Source organism: Eucyclogobius newberryi, unplaced genomic scaffold, assembly GCF_026437365.1.
Source record: "Eucyclogobius newberryi isolate DKJ021-1_F unplaced genomic scaffold, fEucNew1.0.hap1 SCAF_16, whole genome shotgun sequence".
Classification (NCBI taxonomy): Eukaryota; Metazoa; Chordata; class Actinopteri; order Gobiiformes; family Gobiidae; genus Eucyclogobius; species Eucyclogobius newberryi.
This window is the reverse complement of record NW_027315790.1, coordinates 21,904,475-21,925,688: the sequence shown is the minus strand read 5'-3', so window position 1 is coordinate 21,925,688 and position 21,214 is coordinate 21,904,475. Positions and strand designations below refer to the sequence as shown.

General features: G+C 37.8%; 2 protein-coding genes across 18 annotated transcripts in view; one reads left to right on the top strand and one right to left on the bottom strand.

The window, feature by feature from the left end:
* The window catches only part of rplp1 (ribosomal protein lateral stalk subunit P1), a 264,746-nt gene that overhangs the window by 115,455 nt on the left and 128,077 nt on the right, over nt 1–21,214 (bottom strand). Inside the window, exon 4 of one of the 14 annotated variants that reach the window (XM_072447933.1) lies at nt 13,667–13,680. The exons of 12 other annotated variants lie outside the window; for them this stretch is intronic. In XM_072447933.1, coding sequence (XP_072304034.1) covers nt 13,679–13,680 — 2 coding nt within the window. In that variant the 3' untranslated portion in view covers nt 13,667–13,678. Of the gene's footprint in view, nt 1–13,666; nt 13,689–21,214 lie in introns of those variants that run through there. One more of the 14 variants, XM_072447898.1, reaches the window with a different exon arrangement.
* The window catches only part of slc45a4a (solute carrier family 45 member 4a), a 70,585-nt gene that overhangs the window by 37,893 nt on the left and 11,478 nt on the right, over nt 1–21,214 (top strand). For all 4 annotated transcript variants that reach the window (XR_011927040.1, XM_072447891.1, XM_072447892.1 and 1 more), the window contains one exon: nt 18,446–18,634. Coding sequence is in view for 3 of the 4 variants with exons in the window: in XM_072447891.1 (XP_072303992.1) it covers nt 18,446–18,634 (189 nt within the window). In the remaining variant the exon portion in view is untranslated. The remainder of the gene's footprint in view (nt 1–18,445; nt 18,635–21,214) is intronic.

The window sequence follows — 21,214 nt, the reverse complement described above, 5'->3', positions numbered from 1 at the left end:
GTAGCTTCCCTTTCTTTCTTCTTCAACCATGACTCCTCACTTATGTAACCAAGGAGTGAAGAGTGGCAGGTCACTTTGCCTGTGTCGTGACTCTTAAGTTGCCATGCTTCAAAAACTGTAGAAGAGAATTCAATCAATCAGGATTAACTTTAAAACCACATTTTATGGTTCACCACTGCTCCTTTGCTAGATCACTTTTGGGCAACAGTGGTTCACTCGATAGATTTTCCACCCATAAACCCAAAGCATCGATTGGTTGCCACGTTTCTGTGCAAAGTAGCAAATCAGTGCCAATGTTGAGGAGTGAATTTTGATTGATAATAAAATAAAAGCACAAAACCTACGGTTTTGCTTGCTCCTCCAACACAACGACAAACGCTTACTTAATCTGTACATTTTCTTGGTGTTACATATGTTTGGTTGTCATAAAAATCAAATAGAATGTGCCGTTATTATTTATACCCCTCATCATCATAATTATGGTTACTGCAGGGATGGTCCCGTGTGCTAGCATCAGCTCACTAGCCCTTTTTGTTCTAAATTTACTCCTGATTAAGCTGCCCTAACCCACTTTTTTGTATCGCTGCGTCTGAGCCGTTCTTAGTAGATTTTTGAACCACAGAGATGCAACTGTGTGTGATTAGTCTGAAAAATTAAATCAACGCAGCAGACAGTACCCAGGCTGTGACTTTAGAGTGCAATGGTATTTGGGCCGGTTAATCCTCACGGGTCAGGCTTTTCTTGTCGGGCTAATAGACTTCCATTCAGGCTGGCCTTTACATTAGCATGCAGCTAGACGACAAGAAAATGTCCAAATTGTCTTACTAACTTGCCTCACTCAACGCTTGCTTCAATTCGACCAAATTCAACAACAGATAGTATTAAAGTTAAAAAATATACAAAGCCAAAACAGGCAGACGATACATAATGACAAACATCGCCAAAGCAAGTTCTTGGTTTGTCTTCACTGACAATGGCAATAAGTCTTTCCTGAGTCTGAATGGCAAGGCAAGGGAATTATCCAACTTATTAGAGGATTTCAGATATTGTGGTACTGTATAAACGTGCAGTATGTAACTTTTGGTCCAAAACAAACAAAGGCAATCTTAAATCTAGTTTTCCCTGACCCAGCCGAGTTCCTCACAGGTTGCCCGAACATCATTGAAGGATGGGTTGAATGCATCCCTTCAAAAGGGATTAATAGATATATATCTTAATCTTCAAATGCAGTTTTCTTTCAAATAATAGGATTTGGAATATCCACCAACTGTGTGTCAGTTTGTGTGGTGGTACAAATTAAAAGGCGAGCTAATAATCCGACAGTTTGGCTCTTGTTGAGGGGGACCATTGTGTGTGTAACCCCAGCACACAAAGTCGGCCAAGTATGGCTGTGTGTGTGTGTGTGTGTGCAGGTCATATTTACACAATCCCCACAAAGGATCAGAAACTTCTGCCTTACATGGCTGTAGCTCGCTGCTCTGTCCTGCGACTGAACCCAAAGTCTAGAGCTGAAGTCTGCTGAGATGGCACGTGCAGGAAACGCTAAGGAACCTTTCAGTGTTTGTTAACAAAGACTAACCTGAAGTTGAACAAATCCTCAGGCCTGTCACAATACATTTTAATCATTATACAGAAAAAAGAAACACACAACAGAAAATGCCACAGTAAAAAATCACGATAAACAATAATAATTCAACTAGATTATGCCACTGACACTAACTCTAAAGCAGGATTATCCAATAAAATGACATTATCTCCAACAAATAAATATCGTAAGTAAGAAATAATAATTAGCCATAGACATGACTTATTCAACCCCTACAGTTTAATTCTTACCATATTACCAAAAGAAAGATAACATCTCCCCCATTAGTGCAGGAGAAAGTGAGAAAACATACATATGATCAATATTATGCCCCAAAATATATTGTTTCATCTGCTATTTATTGAATGATAAGTCGATATTAACGTGACAGTTCTGCAATTCATTATAGCATTTTTGAGGTATTGGTCTTTGCACGGTAATAAATGTGGCAACTCTGCTCTGTTATCAGCTCTGTGCATGACACTTTTGGGAAATGGGAGTCCATCGGTTACAAAAAAGATAAAGTTGTACATATTCAGGAGTCTTTTCTTAGTCATGCCAACTTTTTATTGGGCCCTGCCTATGTCACAAGAAACTGTATTGAGTTTCTTGCAACCACAATTTTGATTTCGCATCTACAACGTGATCCAAAGTAAAATAAGCACGTGCGTATTGATTGGTGCGCAGGGTGGTTGCATTTGCGTGCTGATTGGTCGTGGAGCTGCGGCCTCTAAAATCTCTGTGTGCGAACGACTAATGGAGCAGAAAACACAGACTGGGGCCACCTGTCTGCCTCCAGTAGAAACAAGACGAGTTAAAGCTGTTTACTGTTCTCACAAATATTGACAGTGGCTAGACCTAGTTTAACCAGTCTGGGCCATTTTTAGGACAAATTGTTCATGGGATCAACTTTATTTAACTTTTCCCCAGCGTCATAGAAATAATTAGCCACAATTAATGGGTTTGTGGAATATAACAATTATTTAATTTTCACATTTCTTGTAAGTTGTTAATAGTTTTGGCCACGGTTCACATTTTTCTTTGTTCACATAAGAGAGACAATATAATGTGAATCATATGACCGGCAAAAGAAGGTGACTCTGATTGGCTGACAATGACGAGTATTGTATTCTAATTTACCTTGTGACTGCGACAATTGAGCAACTGAGGCAGTACATGGAACAGAAATGCTAAGCAAGTAAACAATCGGGCACGTCCTGTGAATCGATTAGTCAGCTCAAAAGGGCGTGTCGTGGAGCTGGCCAAAGCACTGGAAACTATTAGGTGTCTCTTTGATCGGGCCAAGTATCTGAACCAAAGTGCACTCAAGACCAGAAACTCACAGGGTTTAACACAACAATAGCTATTTGTACAGAATATAATCGGTTTGCATTGGATTTAATTATGTTGCTCTTGTGTGGAGCACTTTGGCCAGCGCTGGTCGTTGTAAATGTGCTGTATAAATAAATTTGACCTAGACCATGACCTAATCCCAGTAAAAATCATTTGTCGACTAAGAAAAGGTTTGCAGCCCTCGTAAACAGTTTCCCGTCTCCCTGTTGTGTAGTGGAATCACTCTGTCCTAAATGCTTGTCCTGTCACTCTCAAACTCTGGGCACATTGTTGCGTAACACGTCGTGCTCTGAACCAGCTCAGTGTCTATTCTCACCTCCTGCTTTGGTCTCTGCGTGTCTCTTCCGTTCTTGGAATTTCCACTCGCTTTGTACTTAATCTGTCCATTATTGAGTTCGTATCATTGTGTATCACTCAGTCGCATTAAGGCGTAAAGCTGATGCTCGAGTTCCGCGCTGAAACGCTTCTAGATGACAGGAAGAGGAAATCAAAGGCAAAATCGAATCAAGGCTGATACTAATGCACGCACTTTGTAATAGTCGCTCAAGCGCCTTCGGCAACCTGGACTCAGTAAAATAACCATGTACAAAGCAAGGTTTAAGCAAATCATCATCCCATCATACTAAATACGGAATAAACATCGAACTGGATCAAAATCAGATTAAATCAAAGCTTGCCCCTGTTTTCGATTTAAACCAGTTAGTAAATATTGCCATTCTTCTCTGCGTTATTATTTTACGATGTGAAATGTGAGAGTTGATTTGTTATAGCTTAGTTTATTAATCTGTGGCTGGCATGTTCCAAATTACTTTCCTGAATATTTGAACTGCTGGGGAAACCTTTTGTTCAATCTCCTACCAAAACAGATTACTACAATCCAGGAGAAATGTTCAATTCAGGTCGTACACTCTGCAATTGTTTTAACTTGAGACGGGAGTTGGTCGGTTTCCAAATCTTTATTGATCAACAACACCAAAAGCTGTTAGAATAGTAGTAGTTAGTTACATACAATTACTTTCTCCTTTGCCCTCTTAAATTGAGCAATAAAATCATCTGCAATGACTTAAATGCTCTTTATTTGCTGTAACACGGCTTTAATCAAGACTTAAGACTATTAAAGTTGGCACTTAGTTATTTGCAGCATTTCCTAGAAGAGCTCTTCACCAACTTTAAGCATGCAACTTCATATTTGTCACCTATTTGCAGCCGGGAACACCTGATCTTGGGTAGTTTTAGCCCTGGGTGCAGCGGGGCAGGTAGCAGGCCTAATCCATGAGTGATCCTATCATGCACATGTTCTAATCTCTCTGACCTTGCAGACACAGTAACGCAGCGTTATATAAACCACTGTAGAAGACACACAACGACTAATCACTCTAATCTGACCCAGTCACTCATGAGAGGCTCAGGGCCCAGATCAAAATTTGGTTTAGAAGTGAAAGCGTCAGGACATGGAGCATTGGGTTCATAATTCACTTTCAACAGGAATGCGCTGAAAAGCATGGGGGGTTGAATGTTATGAATCGTTTTAAATAAAGTGGAATAACCTAGTGTTTTACAGGTAATTTGTGATTTATTTATTTTTTGGAACAACTTTGAATTAATTTGTCATCGTAATACAGCATTTAGGGCCAGGCAATATGGGTAAAAAAGATCATAATTTAATTCTTCATTATTATTTGGTCTTTTCAAAATATTTTAGTACTGACTTCATGGACATTTACTACAGACTTTTAATCTGTGCATACTAAAATACACAAATTTCTTCCTCCAAAGTCTGACCTCTAAACCACATGTTTTTTTACAGACAGGGTAAGCCAGAGCTAGTACTTTAACATTAATGCTTGTCTAATGTCATTTTGATTTAATGCCTTCACTTGTATTGTCTGCTCACTGTCACACTTCTTTCACTTGAGTTGGGCCCATGGACCTCTGTGCCTGCCTCGGCTCTTATCGCTGTGCTCTTGTGCCTCTGTCTCCAACACGTTCCTCTTTTACAGGAGACAAACACATGTTATTTTTAGGCCTTTTATATAACTGTTCATTTTTTAATGTTTTCAGTCACAAGGGGTAAGAAAGTTGCGTGCTGACAAGTTACCTGCCTGAATTGGCCTTCATTATTGATGCATGGCAAATACTTAAGGATGTGACTTATGATTTAGTCAAAGTGGAAAGTAACAACCACAGGAATGAGAGCTGAACATTTTGTATTTGAGTGTATAATTAAATGATCACGAAAAAATTTAATTACAAGATCAAAATACCAGATAATAAACACAAATTTAGAAACTGTCTCCAACTGTCAACTGTTTCTTTTCTTTCTTTTTTTCCTTTTTTTTTTTTTAAAGATTCTTGGCCCATAGGCTTTACTAGACGGTAAAGAGTGAAAAGACTTTACTTTCTCAGTGGCATTTTCCTGGTTAAATACATGGTATGTTGTTGTTTTTATGCACAGTGTTATAAGATGAAGGAATGATGTCTTCAAGGTTATATAGTGAAACCAGGTCTAAACCAGGTTTAAACCAGGACTAAAGCAGGACTAATCCAGGCCTAAATAGACCTGTGCTCCCTGAGCAGATATTTCCCAATTCACTTGGGAACTTCCTAAACCTGTCCAAGTTGTGAGTGTGAGAACACAGGGTCAGCAGATACCTGTGTTGTTATACATGTGTTTATGTGGGAGTGTGTTTTCCCTGGCTACTGTAGATAAACCAGCCCTGCTTGTTAGAGACGTCAGGAATGCTGCAGCATGTGTTGTTGTTTTGCGTCCTTTGTCGCTCTGCCTCCCGGGACGTGAAGTCATCAAAACAAACATCCCAAGCCTCTCTCAGGTGACTACCAGCAGCTTGGCAACATAGATCTATTTAAATATTATATTATGGGTAGTCAGTAATAACGTGATATTAGGGATTCAAGACAAAGGAGATTAAGTCAAAGAGAGCAAATGGAGATATGAACTGTGAATATTGATAGAAGAATGATGAGGTTGGGTATTGTTACTAAGATGAAGTCTTTGTCTTCCAAATCTCTGTGGGTTTTCCTGGTTTAATAAAGGGAAATAAAAAAGAGAAGTCTTTGAGGAAGACCAATGTGTGCATGTTGTGAAGGACGACATTAGGCTAGTGGTGTGAGATGATGCAGCGGTTATGTGCAGACTTGTTATTTCTCCAGAAGTGCCATAATGATTTTTGGTAGAGAAAACTGCAGCACAGAGGAAACCAAATGTACAGACAGGGGCGTTAACTAGTAAAGCACTGGATTGTTTTACTTGAGTTGTATTTTAAATGAGTTTATTTTTTTTCTAAATAACACTTTCTACTTTATTATATTTCAAAAAAAAAAAGAAGAAAAAAACGAAGCTCAAAGTTAGTACTTTCTTTACTTAAAGACATTTTTACAGCATATTAAAAATTACATTCAATACCAGCTAAAACATCAGTATTTAACTAATATTTGACTGAGCTTCTTTTACTTGTAACTTGGACATAGATGATAAAAGTCCAGATGACTGCAACTGAATCTTTTGCTACAATGGAACACTACTGGACGAACGAGGGATTACACATTATGAACCAAAAAGTACTATTTGTTGTTGCGGTACCAAAAGTGACCAGTAGGTGATTTGGCAAACGTGCAGTTTCCTTCTTCTCTCTCCCACAAATGTACTGTTGGAGCGAGTGTTTGTCTGGCCTCACAGGTGGCTCAGTCGTTGGCATAATCCCAGATATTTACTTGCCCTCCAGAAGCATTCAAACCATCTCAAATCTGAACTGCAGCACCACAGAGTGAAAACACGCCACAGTTGGACCTTTTGAATCCAGATGAGGTCAGTGGAACGATGCCTCAGTCAAACTCCTGTCAACAACTTTTTGTGTCACGAGGGTCACTGCAAAAGGATTAGTTAGGTCATTTCACCCAAACACCGAAGAGACGCTTGTGTTTGGACATTTCCATCATTGTACATACAAGTTCATTGATTGTAAATGGAACTCCAACATCAAGCAAATTTAAATGGAATTTGAATGGTCACAGTTGGCAAATCACAAAGGCTTCAATTATTCATGTGATAAAGTGAAATGTGCTGCTTTTACATACACTACATGCAACTTATAAATACATGTCATTCTTGTTTTAGTTTACGACAGACTCCCCTCAAATATTTATACTCAAAACATAATTAAAAACAGTGAAATCCTATACTATAACACAGTACTTACTATGCCTCAATTTTGTCGCCAGCTTCACAAAATTGAACTTTCTGAATGACAAAGTGAATGTGCCAAAAAGCCTCAATGTGTCTAACTGGCCTAAAGATTTTATAAAAAAAATAAATAAATAAATAAACTTATAAAAGCGTCACTATTATTATATTTCAGTTCTTACAAATGTACTTGAATAATCACAACTATTGATTAACTTAATAATCTTGACGGCCCCACTCTTGAAGAAATGAATTTAATCACTATACCCATTGAAAAAAGAAAAACAAACTGTGTTGTTATGACCGCAGGGTTCAAAGCGTGGGAAAAAAAGTAGCAGCTTAAAGTCCAAAAATGTCTGGTAGTTATGTTTGTCATTGTTTTCTCAATTTCTCAAAATTGAGAAATTGAGAAATCTCAACCCAGACTTGGGACCGCTACATAATAAGTGTGGGCGATATTGACAGAAATGAATATTGATAACAATAGAGTAATGGCTGCTTCGAGATGGACGGACAATAGTTCCATCATAATTCAAGACGACACTAATTATAAGGTGTAACGTGTGATGAATGACAAATACTTCACCGTCTTACTTTAATAATGGTGTACTCAGGAGTTGTTTGTCTTTTGTTTTATTGTTGTAGACAAGCTGGAGTAATATATTTTATTTTATTTGCTCTTATGACAAATCATTCAATTATTAATCATTCAATAAATAGGAATCAGACCTAGAATAATTTAAAGGCATATAATTGTTGATCCAAAATGTATACCTTTATTTGAGGGACAGAAAAGTATATGTAATGGGTTTAATTTTTCAATTTTAAATGTACCATCTTTGGTCGCAGAGTTGAAACATTATATTTTCGAAATTGCTTTGGGACCTCTCCATGAATCCACGTTTCTCTGACCAGTTGAATAAAGACGTGGAATGCATTTATACTCCGCTTTGGACAGTAAAGTCAGGTGCAGAGTGGAGCCCAATAAATCCGACTGTTGTGACCCACTGGGCTGGAGTTATGTAAGACCACACTGATTGGTTTTATCGATCTGACATTGGAGGCGTCAATGCCAGTACGAGCTTCAGCATCAGATAGATCAGTCATAACTCGTCACATATGCTTCATTCTTATGCTCCATTTACCGTGGGCATTCTACATTAAATGATAAGACTAAACTGAAGGTTATCTCTGTATTTTCATGTACCGTATTTTCCGGACTATAAGTCGCACCAGCCAAAAAATGCATAATAGAGAAGAAAAACATATATAAGTCGCACTGGAGTATGAAAGGTGGTTGCAAGTGTGACAATAACAAATAATATCACATATAAGTCGCTCCAGAGTACAATTATAAGTACACAAGTACAAATATAAGTATGAGTCGCACCCCGGCCAAAACTATGAAAAAAGGTGCGACTTATAGTCCGGAAAATGCAGGATTTATTTGTATAGTATTTGATTTATGAACCTTTTTGAAATCTAAATCAAAAATATATATATATTATTTAAGGATGATCTGGGCTAAAACAACTAATTAAAAAGATGTTTAAATGGACACAGAATCACAACTGAATCTGGAATACCATTAGCTGATTTTGCTTTTTTAATCAGGCAACTCAAAGTGTGAAACTCATTATTCTACTTTCTGATTGGAATATTGGCATGACAACACATCAAAAATTGTAAACAAATCATCTTTTTCTACAAATCTGTGGTAAAACCAACGTTGCAATTGTTATTAGTAAAATCAGTATTTGATTTGAACCCATTTACTTCACATGGGGCAGGGATAAGTAGATAATGTTTATTAAGTCCGTACTATCGCTTAAATTGAAGATGATAATGCATTCAGTGGTTGCACAAAGAAGCACATTTAGGAATTGTGGTTTGTACTTGAAGGTCAAAAAACATTTCAAAATAGCAGTAACAACAGCACCATGTCACATTCTTCAGGCGCATTCAGGATTGTATGACTTACCACTTATGTCCTCTCTAGCAAAGATACCGTATGTTGTGCTTAATACTGTTGGCTTTTACCTCAATATACTATACTTTTTCCCCTTTCAATTTCCACTCAAGCCTTTTTTAGTACATGTAGTTCTTTCATAATCCCATGCATCCCACATTATGTACCATATAATACCAAAATAATTGTGCCAAATCCTCTTAAACTTCTCTCCCCTTTCATAGGTCTTGCTGAGTGTTGCTAGGAGGTTCTGACTTTACTGCAGTGTTACATAACAGAGGACAGCACGATCTATGTTTGCATATGTGTGTGTGTGTGTGTGTGCGCGCGTGTGTGTGCGTGCGTGTGTGTGTGAATAGAGCCAGTCATTCTCAATGCAATTTTAATGGCACCTTTTGTGCAGGAAGTTGGAGCTGGTGGGGGGTTTAACACTATGAAGCACCTGACACCAAAGTGTTAAATGAGACTAAATCTGGTTTTCAACTGCCGAGCCGAGAGATGCACTTTGTGAATGATTAATTAAGAGGTTCTAGAAAGTTCAGCAATGAGTCACTACACCTGTAAAAACGCCTTAAAATTCAAATAATATCTGATCGATAAGATTTTGTTTTGCACATTTTGTCATTGATTAAAAAATAACATTATCATCAAGATTCACAAAAGTTTGATGCTAAAACTGCTGCCTGAGCTTTTCCCTGGATAAGTGGTGGAAAACAGATGATATATTTACATGTTCATGTATTTACATGTGCCTATACATGTATTTACATGTACATGTATTTACATGTGCCTATACATGTGCCTATACATGTATTTACATGTACAGGCACATGTTGTCCTGGCTGCTCAGAGCAGCTAACAAATTACTTTTTTGGTCACAACTCGAAACCATATGCACATCACACTGTTCAATATTATCATCACAGTACAATGTTTATGGCACTATTTGGAAGAGGTTAACAGATTTGTAGATATGCTACTTTTTGCTTCTTTTAAAAAAAATACTTTGACCAGACTTTAGTACCAATTGTTACTGTAATTTCAAATAATTAACATAAGTGCTAACAAAAAACGTCTTATTTTTAAGGAAAGGATCATGGTCTATGGATTTCCTTGTTGTTGTTGCTATTGCTATTGTTTCTGCAACAAAACAATGCATTTAAGAATAGGTGCGTTTTATGATTGATACGTGGCAGGACTAATCGGCAGTCCACGCCACGAGGAAATAAGACTCAGATTTGTGCCCAAAAAATCATCCATTCAACCTTTAAAGGTGGTATGGACGATTTTTTTCAGCAAATTTTTTATCATATTTCCTCGTGGCGTGGATAAATCATTTGTCCTGCCACGTATCAATCATAAAACGCACCTACCGCTCACCTGCAGCCGCGTCAGGCTCGTCCCCACGTTTCCGCGTGCCTAAGCGCATGGATCTATCATAATATAGTTCCCTCAGTGTACGGGGCAAAATGAAGACGGAGAAAGACAGTTCGAGCTGTCCATAAATCGTCCATACCGCCTTTAACATAATATAATAAAATAATTTTTAAAAATCCACAAACTTACTGATAATTGATGATTCATTGTCTAAAACAAATCAGTAGCTACAATGTTCAAATGTTCAAACAAAAATGAAAGAGAAAAATGTTGAAGATTGAAAGAGCTATTTTAACATTCATTGTACTTTACTTTACTTTAGAAATCCTCTGTTTAACTGACACGTGTCACCAGGTCTTTTGGATGATCAGATTTCTCTCATTCACGTAAGCACACAGCGAAAACCTGATCCCACTATTGGCTTATCTGATATTCTAGTTTTTTACTGGTCGTGTAAATGTACCAATTGAATGTCTTTCCTTGAGTTAAGTGCGCTCTAACTCAAAAGACATATTGCGTTCATGTAGTTTTAATGAAATCACAAGCGCTGCAGAACTCCTCTCCGCGTGGCATCAGACCAGCAGCCAGGCCTTTATCAATAATACATGTCTTTTTTTATTTTTTCACTCCTGTCACCATTTGTCACCGGCTCCCCGTCCCTGCGCCCTCTCTCGTCTCGTATCGGTCCGTGTCACCAGACCTGAACTCGGTCCGTGTTTTGTTTATTCAAAAACACCTGCTTCCTTACTTCCTTTCCTTCAACACTTCCCCTTTACTTTCTCCCTTCGTGACCTCTGAACTCACTCTCGCTTTCTCATTGTTTCACGCCTTGGTTTTCTTGTCGTTTTCTCACACCGCTTCACGCTACGACCGTTTTGTTTGTGTGTGTATTTATGAATGGGAACGTCATTGGGATTTTTGATTTGATTGGTATAACGGCATAAACTGACCAATGGAATTTTGAGATTAAAAGAAAAAATCAACAAACCATGAAAAAAACAAGGGAAAATCATTTGTACATTATCCATAAACCATACAGTATCTATATCGCAGTTTGTACTTGAAAAACATCCATTCGTACTGTGAGCAGGGCATGTAGATATGTTTAATGCCATATTGTGGAGCATTACGCAAGCAATAACAGCACAGTGTGGACGAAGCCACGCCATTGACATTCAAGTCAATGGCGTGCGCTCATTGACGCATGTCGCCAAAACAATGTCATATTCATGTGCATATAACTGGTGTAAATAAGAGTGTTTACTTTACCATTATTATTAGTATTATTTTGTCTTATGCTAGCTTTTTTTAAATTTTATTTTATCTTTATTTTTTCCCTCTATTCCCTATTAAGATATGAGTGTTTCTGTCTATAGGAGTTTTGTTTATAAGAGTTTTTGTTTTATAAGAGTTCTTCTATTAAGAGTGTTTTTTAAAACTTTCCATAATGATGCTTTGCGCGATGTAAGTCAGCACGCAGACAGCAGATTACAGTACATCACTGTGATGTCAAAAATGTAATTTGGAGGATTTTAGAACCTCTGATATTCCTTCTATTTTATTTTCAGACTAATAGGAAGTGTCTGTAATTTTACAAGCCGAACTCTTTCAATGGTTAGCTTTGAGTCACTACTCAATTTGGATTGCGGGCAGAGGGGGCGGGCCTTATCCAGTTAATCTAATACATCCACGGTGGGACGAGCAGGTGTCGGACCCTTCACCAGAAAAGTTAGTGCACCTTTAATGATGTCCAAAATTGTATGTTTTATTGAGCGTGTTTTGGGTGAAGTTTAGAAATCTGGGAACATTTTTGCTTTTTGAACAAACAACATAACAGGTAACATAACAGTAACAGGCATCATGTGTTCGGCTGTTTGTGTGTTCAAAGCTAATTACTCATGTATTTTTGTCAAGTAAATATTCTATTCTTAGGCTCAGACCTGTTCAACATGTTTAGTTGTTACCAAAGAAGCTGCTGTTTCTTGTTTGCTCTTTACAAAGTATTAGGCTGGATCATTTCAGGTTCAATATTTTATTCAGTATTTAAATTTTTTTCATTTTTGACCAGTAGGCTTCATTAGACAGGAAAGACAGCGTGAAATGGGGTTGAGAGAGAAGGGAGGACATGCAGTAAATTGAATCTGGATTTGAACTCACGACTGCACTTGGAGCCTGGCGTACTTGTGCTGTGCCTTAACCGCTCTACCAGCACTATTTTTCTTTTCCTGGAATACAACAGAGGCCTTATTTGAAACAAAAATCTCATTAAAGCCGCTTTGTGAAGCCTTTAAAACAAACACTGAAGTGCAAATTCAAAAAGCCCTCTTTATCCCCAAACAAGAGGAATGCTGTGCAACAAGAACAAATCCTGCTCACATCAACTGATTTTAAACTTTACTTTGAAGTGGGACACGGCTTATTCTATGTATGATATGATACATTTATCAGCAGCAAAAAAGGCGTTTTGTGCTGCAATTTTCAGCTTCTAAACGGTTCTGCGATTTCTGAGGGTGTTATTGTTTGAAGTCCAAATTTGCATTGCACCCGGACTTGATGAATAAACACTAGTGAAGTCACATGCTGCGGACCATTTTTAGTTGTGAGGTTGAGTGGAAGGTCACTGGCTGAAGAAGAGGTTTTCAAATGAGGATTGAATAAGATTCATTTGTCAACACGACACTTTAAATCTGCAGCGTAAAAGCCAACAATGTGCAGAAGCCATTCCTGATTGTTATTGTCTGCTATTAGGATTTACTCAATTTCGAGACCATTCCATTCATGCTTTTTTCTTTTTTTGGGTTAATTATTTATAACTTATCCATGGTTTAGTCTCATTTTAGACCTGGTTTAGCCCTAATTTATGCCCGATACAGTCTTGTTTGTCGAATACCACAGACCTAAACCATTATCTTAAATTTGATTACCTCTTACTAACTTCTGAATTTGGTGGGCAGGAAAAGACTGGAAAGATCAGTAGTTTCAATGGTAAACTTAATGGTTGATATTATCTGTAGCACCATATTGCACTCTTAAATTAGTTATTTTTACAGGCCTATCAATCAATTCTTCTTCTTCTACTTATTTTCCGACCACCTCACCATCTCTCTTCTTTTGTACTCGTCTTCTTGTTAATTTGTTCTTTATCACTCTGTTCTCACACTCTCTCCCTCCTTTTCCTCGGTTCTGTCTCCTTTTCTTTTTCTCTCTTTGGCAAATACTTCCTGCCCGCTGGGTCTCTCAGCATTGTTCTTAGATGAGAGTGTTTTAGCCCCCGCTGCACTGTGGGAATTTGAGTTTTTTTTATTATTTTGTGTAGGTGAGTTTGTGGGAACAGGGACGCAGCTTTATTTACTACTTGCTTTATGCCTTTAGTGTGTTTGGAAGTATTTATTAGCTACTGTTTTCCTGTTTTGATGTTGACAAACGCGCTAGACAGTCCGATCCCCATCAGTGCTTCTTGTCTGCCGTGTTATCACCCATTTTTTATGAGTTCTGCTTCCATATACATTTGACCGTCATGTTTAGTCATAACCTCGGTGAAAAAACACACCCAAGTCCGCCGCCAGGAAGAAAGCATCATTTTTTTGTTGGAACACAGGAAGGGCTTTGAGAGTGACAGCCATATTTGGAGCCAGGAAGTCAAGGTGATGGAGTCGCCGTAGTAACTGGGTTCCCAAGACCCGTCTGTGGTCCGACACCGGGGTCGAGACCTTTAGGAAACACGGGGAAACACCATTTGGACAGAACATCACCAACAACGCTGTAGTCAGTGATGGAAAGCACAAAAGTAAAAGTACTGTACTTTAGTAGATGTTTTATGTATCTGTACCCTACTTAAGCCTATTTTCACCTGTGAACGAAAAAATAAAGCCCCATAGAAAGTCATAAGTTTGAGTTTAAACTACTCATTTCATGTTTAAAAGTAATAATTTAGAGTTCAGCAGACTGCATTGTGAGGCTTTTTAACTGGAATCACAGTGAGTAAACGCACTCTCGACTGGATGATGATTTAGTTGTGTTTGTAATTACATTTGTATTTATCATGTTTTCACCATGAATTGTGTATGTGAAGCACTTCGGGCAGCTGGCGTTGTTGTCAATGTGTTAGAGAAATAAACTTGACATTGACCAAAATGTTTATTATTTGACCATTTTTTCTATTTTGATTCTAAAGATTTTTATGGGACATCATCAGAACGAGAAAGGCAAAAAGTGAGCTGAGCATTTGTTTGTACATTTAGTTTTAGCTTCCTTTTTTGCACAGTTTTTTTTGGGTCAGACACTCTTGGAGAACTTTTGCCAGTTTCTCGCCACTGTCCCTTTGAGTCGACTAATTGGCGTGGCAGCTCTTTTGTCGACTGCAGCCCTAGAATCCACTGTATAAAGAACAACCCCGGCCCCAGTGTAAAGTGAGTGCAGTTTGCTCCCAGGTGAAGTGTCTCGACTGGGTCACATTCAGTAACCGAGAGCTCCGCGCCGTCAACAGATCTGTGCAGGAGGCCGCCAAATACAAGCCCAAAAATAACGTTGTATAATTAGCTGAAGTAGACACTCAGTAAGTGGATATAGATCATCTTTTTATTATCCATAAGCAGTCTATTAAAGAGCTTCCTCCTTGTACTTGAATCAACTGCCTTTTCTATCTACCTATAGCTACTACTGCACTTTTCGCCTCAAGACACTTCCTGCCCAAACAAGCCGTAAATTCTATCCATTGACCTATTTTCTTTTTACTTTTTAACTTTTACTGTGTTAAAGTCTGACCTCATTTTGGCAGACGGACCCTGAAGCTTTTTTAATGTAATTAAATCAAGGTAGAATCAGTACTTTTAATGCTGTACTTTGTCTATCAGGCCCAGACAAGACAACAACAGTCTGCCAAATGCTGCTTAGTGGTAATACGGTTTTGCACATTGACATTGGGCAGCGATAAAGCTTAGTAGATTAAATTGTCATTCTGTCTTGCTATTTAAATTGTTTGTGTACTTATTTAAGGTCACTCAACTAAGGGGGTGCAGTGAAAGGTGTAACTCAAATTAAATTATGCACTATCAGCTGTATGAAAACATGTGATTTGCCTAGTACAAGCACAGTACGTTTCATATACGTTATGAAACAGACATAAGGAGTAAAGCGAGGCAGGCCCAGGCCCAGCGCCGTAACAGGAGGAATATAAAAATCTGAAATTCTTTTGTTTTTGTTTTTTCTACCTTGGTACCGTTTTATATTAGTTTGATATGTTAAGTACTATGATTAAAATGTAAAATTAGGGCTGATTGATATGGTAAAAATCATCATTATTTTGTCCTGGTATTGATCAATCATGATTTTTGATTCAATCTTATTTTTTATAAGAAATACATATAATTGTGTGTGTAAATTGTATAAAGCTTAAACGACACTTACGGTACAAAAAAAATAGTCAGATTTATTCCTCAAACCACATGCTTTTACTCACAGAAGATTTGCTGTAGACCTCTCAATTATTCAGCACCAATCTGATCATTGACCATCTGAAACGATTGGATCTGAATTTTATATTTGATTGATTGCACAGCCCTAGCGCTTATTAATAAGCAAATCACTACAGACAAGGAAAGCTAATATGAACCATGTGTACTTGTTGCTTGTAAAGGTTGGATAACAAACATTATATAGAAGTGTGACAGAAACACTATTGTAGAACTTGGAACTTCTTGTTCATGGGATTCACGCCTCGTAGACTCTACCATTTAGTTATTCTTGTTACACAAGCAATTTCTACTGTACAATGAGACTTTTTAGATGCGTTATCAACTAAATAAAGGTTGAAATATGGTGACTGAAGTTTCTAGATAGCGAATATTTCCAAAGTAAGTTGTAATACATATAGTAAAGTCATTAGTTTTTGACATTTTGATGATTTAATAAAGCGGCTATCTTTGTTATTATTGTTATAGTCCATATAAAAATTACGATTATCAGTGAAGTTATGTTTCAGTTTTCGGCTTATACAATTACATTAAACCACAGTTTATTAGACAGTGCATCGTTTGGTTTTAGGTAATATACAAGGATGTAATTGGGTAATATACAATAAATACTTTTAAACTTCAAAAAGTGAAATACATCTTTTTTTTCATTGCATTGCTAAACAGATGTAACTTGTAGACGGCCATGGCCAGAAATTGTGCCCAAATCATATTTGTTATTTCATGCGAGGCTTTAAAGCAAGTACCGGTATAAGACAAAGTATGACATTTGAATTTCTGTGTCTGAATAGCCTAAGCACTTTCATTTGCTGCTTAATTAAACATACTTTTATACCACTATTCACTCATGCTGTTCTCACCAAGTACAATACCACAAAGCAGGTTTCCATTTAGTATTAATCTGATTTGTTAAGATAGTGGGATTTGGTTGTCCTTTACAGTTTTCCTCTTGAAAAGCCACCATTAGATAAATTGCTTGTAATGCAGTTGCAGGCGTTTTTACTACGAACATGTCAAAGGTTTTCAAGTGAATAGACTGTAATGACTGAAGATCCCTTATTTTCCCTTTGTGCATTTGGCTTGTACGAACAAAAGCATAGCGTTTATCCATTTACCCACTAAAGCACAAAACTCCTGCGAGACAACCTACTTTCTAAGGCATAGAAACCCTATCTCCTGAGTCTTCTAGTTTTCCTCCAGCTCAGACGATTCAGTGTCTTGGTCTTTTGTGCCATAATCCAGTGGAAGCGTACTCACAAACAGTCTAGAGCAGGGCACCCTTTACTGTCTGCGCACTGATCTAATGGAGCTGAATAGATGTGACGAATGGCCTTGAGGATAAGTACAGTTTTCGGATTCGGAGCAGGTGTTGATGATGTCTGGTTTTAAGTAACTGGTGTGACAGTAGATATCACATAAACAGATGCAGTTCTGCAAATAGATACTGTATTGTCACTATCAGTGCTGTTTACGATCGTCCCAAATATTTGTTCAAACTAAATTATTGATAACGATAGAGAATTGGGAAGTGCTTCTTGTGGCTGAGTGTTCTGTCAATTGAGAACGCTGTTGACAGATATTTCTATCATATTATTGATCTATTGTGTCAGAATGATCCTCGTGGATCAATAAAGTTTGTCTAAGCCGACATCTTGGAGTTTCATATTTCAGTGTTTAAGTTTATTTACCATCTGCATTAGAAAAACGAGCTGACGAGCTGGCCCCTGTCCAGGGTGTAAGGCCCAATGTCACTGGGACAGGCTCCAGTCACCCAAGGTGCGAGAACTCAATGCGTGCAGCATTCATTCATTCATTCATTCATTCATGTGTTCTTAAAGCAATTCAAATGTTTTTGAGTTTAAAATATTGAGCCAATAAACTGACGACTAAAAAAAAATGTGGCAAGAAAAAATTATAAAATAAATGAACATCTTAATGGGTCCCTTTTAAAGGATGCATATTATGCAATTTAACTTTTTTAACCTCATCAAAAACGTACCTAGAGAAGCATTATCTTCATTCGGGCTAGTTTGAGGAATCCTGGTTAGAAAATCCTCACCACTCTGACAGTCATAAGCAGTCCTCTCTGCAGCGCTGTGATAACTGACCTTTCTTCGATAACTGACCTTTCTTCGATAACTGACGTTTTGAAACTCTGACATGGCTCTGTGAATCTTCTTTGCTGTTTTTAAGTCCATAAATCATTGCCGGAGTTGTTCTGTGGTTTTCTGTCGTCTTATCCTGATCTGTACAACACCGTGCTGAGACCAGGAAATAAACTGAAAACTTGTTTTGTGAAATGTGTATCTTAAACTGTTGAGTGGTGGCACTAGTGTAATTATATTTGTTGTAAATATTCTTTTTTTAGTTCTAAAACAAGATACGTAGAACTAAAGTTACTCAAGAGCATGTTTAATGGCCAATAACAATAGGAATAATGCATCATATTTCCACTTTAAGTCTAACACAGTTATTGTCTGTATTCGCAGGTCTTCCAGAACAATACTACAGCCTTACCTGGTTCTTGAGTCCCGTTTTGGGACTCATGTTTACACCTCTGATCGGCTCGGCCAGTGACCGCTGCACCCTGAAGTGGGGCCGGAGACGACCCTTCATCCTGGCACTTTGTATCGGCACTCTTATCGGCGTGGCTCTCTTTCTCAACGGATCATTAATAGGTACGTGTTGTTTAGCTCAATACTGCTTTTTTCATGCAACTCTTACCTCATTCCTCACACAAACACGTTCCCTCATCCCTCACGTTTTAAAGAGGCTGTACCCAATTGTGTTTGGTGTAGTACAAGATGTTTTTTCCGGCAAAATGAGTCCGCTCTGCATCTAATTGGGGTGCGTTTTATTCTCCAGGAAGAACCAGGAAGTGGTAGCATGCGAGTTGTTGTTAGCGTTACCATGAAGGCAAAACTCACTCTGGCCTTTAAAGGTTGTGAAAAGTGTCTATAAACCCATCATGACGGTAAATAACCTGGATGCTCGGATACGTGAGAAAGTGAGGAACATCTTTGAACTGTTGCAAATAGTCAGAAATTAACGACATTAACGACAGTCAAATCTGGTACTGCCCCTTTAATATCAGCCTTTTTGAACCCATCTGTGTCCTGTCGAGAACTGTACATGTTCAAAACGTCTAGCCCTTAAAACTTGATCTCCAAGACATCCAATACCGGTAGTTATGTTTAGTTTCACCAGCGTACTTTACAGATTTCACTGGAGACATCCGTTACTAGAATCACTTTTATCACGTGTTCATTTCTTTGAGTTTACTAACAATATTCAAATACAAGTGGTATTCTCATTCCTATCACAATTTAAGACCCCTGGAAAGACATTTATAGCTGATAGCGTTCAGTAATACGATTATGTAACGGCGTTCACCATTAATCTTAGAAAGCAGCAATTAACGAGGCACATTTTGGCAAAGGTTTTAGTAATACGATTACAATGCTCTTGACTGGCCATAAAATCTCAGCTGAAGGTTATGCAAACTATTTACCCAGCATGCACATGTCCCAGGTTATAACACTTGTAATTACAGCAACTGGAGCATCTCTTGCCAAAAGCTGTCCCTGTCCTGGTCCGACGCGGAAACAGATGTTGGCACATTACATCACTGAGTCACGCTGAGGTCGTCAACATACGATCACGTTCATTGATTAGCTGTAGGCTTTGCTACACAAATATCAATACTTGCTGAATCTATATGAGCGTTTTTCACATAAAGGACAATCTGCTGCTTGTTACAGTGAAATGTCATCATGAAGAGGCGGAGCTTATCAGTTCTGGGGTTCTGAACAGGAAGTCAGTGGACCTGTTTCTATTACTAAGCCGTTTTAGTTCAATATTGCAGTTTATAATGAACAAAATATTAAAGTATGACCTGCTAATGTTATATTTAAATATTAAGTATCTGAGAAAAGCGTAAAATGTCTTCTCTAAAATGTTATTCCATTTCTCTGCCTCGGGGACTGCACACATGCTCTTGCACCCAAACTGCACCCAAACTGCATCGAAACTGCATCGAAACTGCATCGAAACTGCATCGAAACTGCACCCAAACTGCACCCAAACTGCACCCAAACTGCACCCTCTATTGCATTTGTAAATAAACCCTTACCACTACCACTCACCACTCACCACACAAGCTGAACATAATTGCCAGAACTGTTGCTTGTGCCCTTTGCTGCTGATTTACAAACATGTCGCAATCATGTCATTCTGAGGCTGCGAAATAATAGAACAAAGTGCAATGAAACTTGAATGGTGATATAAATAACACCAAACAAGGCTGTGTGAGCTGTTTCTGTCAGCAGATCTCGTTCTATTGACTTCTATTCTTTCTGCAGTGGCCTGTGCCAAGGTCGAACCAAGGCAAAACAAACCACTTTACCTGTGTGATGTGATGGCAAATGAGGAAAAGCATGAACGCAGAAGGAGAAATTCATTAAATTATTCAGCGTTTTTCGCAAGAGTTGCTGAAGTGGTTATTCAAATGAGATACCAAATGTAAATTAATCTAAATTAGTGACTAAACTGGGCACACATTTACATTATATTAGTAGTAGACAGTGTAACATTAACATTTAATCTGAAATAGACGGGGGGAAGTTGTAATTTAATATTTCTTGTTTTCATGTTCTGGAGAAAAAGGGTCAGTATTTTTAGAGCTGTAGACCTTTAGTTGTTTATCCTATCTGGTGTCTTGGTCGACCCAAATTGTGAATTAAATTTTTAGGGTGAGTTTTAAAGTGTTTATATTCAAAACAGCAAAAGAAATAAGGCGTGTATTGAGTTATCTTGAGATTTGGAAGTGTTGGAAGCGAGTTAAATCTGCCATTTTACGGGTAAATACACAGTTTACTAGTATTTTTTCTTTTTAAATAGTTGTAATTGCATGATCTCCTTTAAGCTTGTAGTCTTGTCAATGTATTTTGGGTACAATTACATGGAATTATAATTGTAATGGGTTGTGATTAACAATAATACCAGTAGTCTACTAGACAGCAATTATTTGATAGTCGCATAGTCAAGCGGTTAATTCAATTGTACAATAAGACCAAATAATGGTTAAAATCTGGTGATTGAAAGCTTCTAGATAGAGAATATGAATTTGTAATACATAAAGTCATTTATTTTTGACATGTCACAATTACGAGCATCAAACTACGACTGAAATATTTTTTTTTATCAACTAGTCACACTTCATTTTCTATAAACCAAACTAAAGTATACTTAGTTCATAG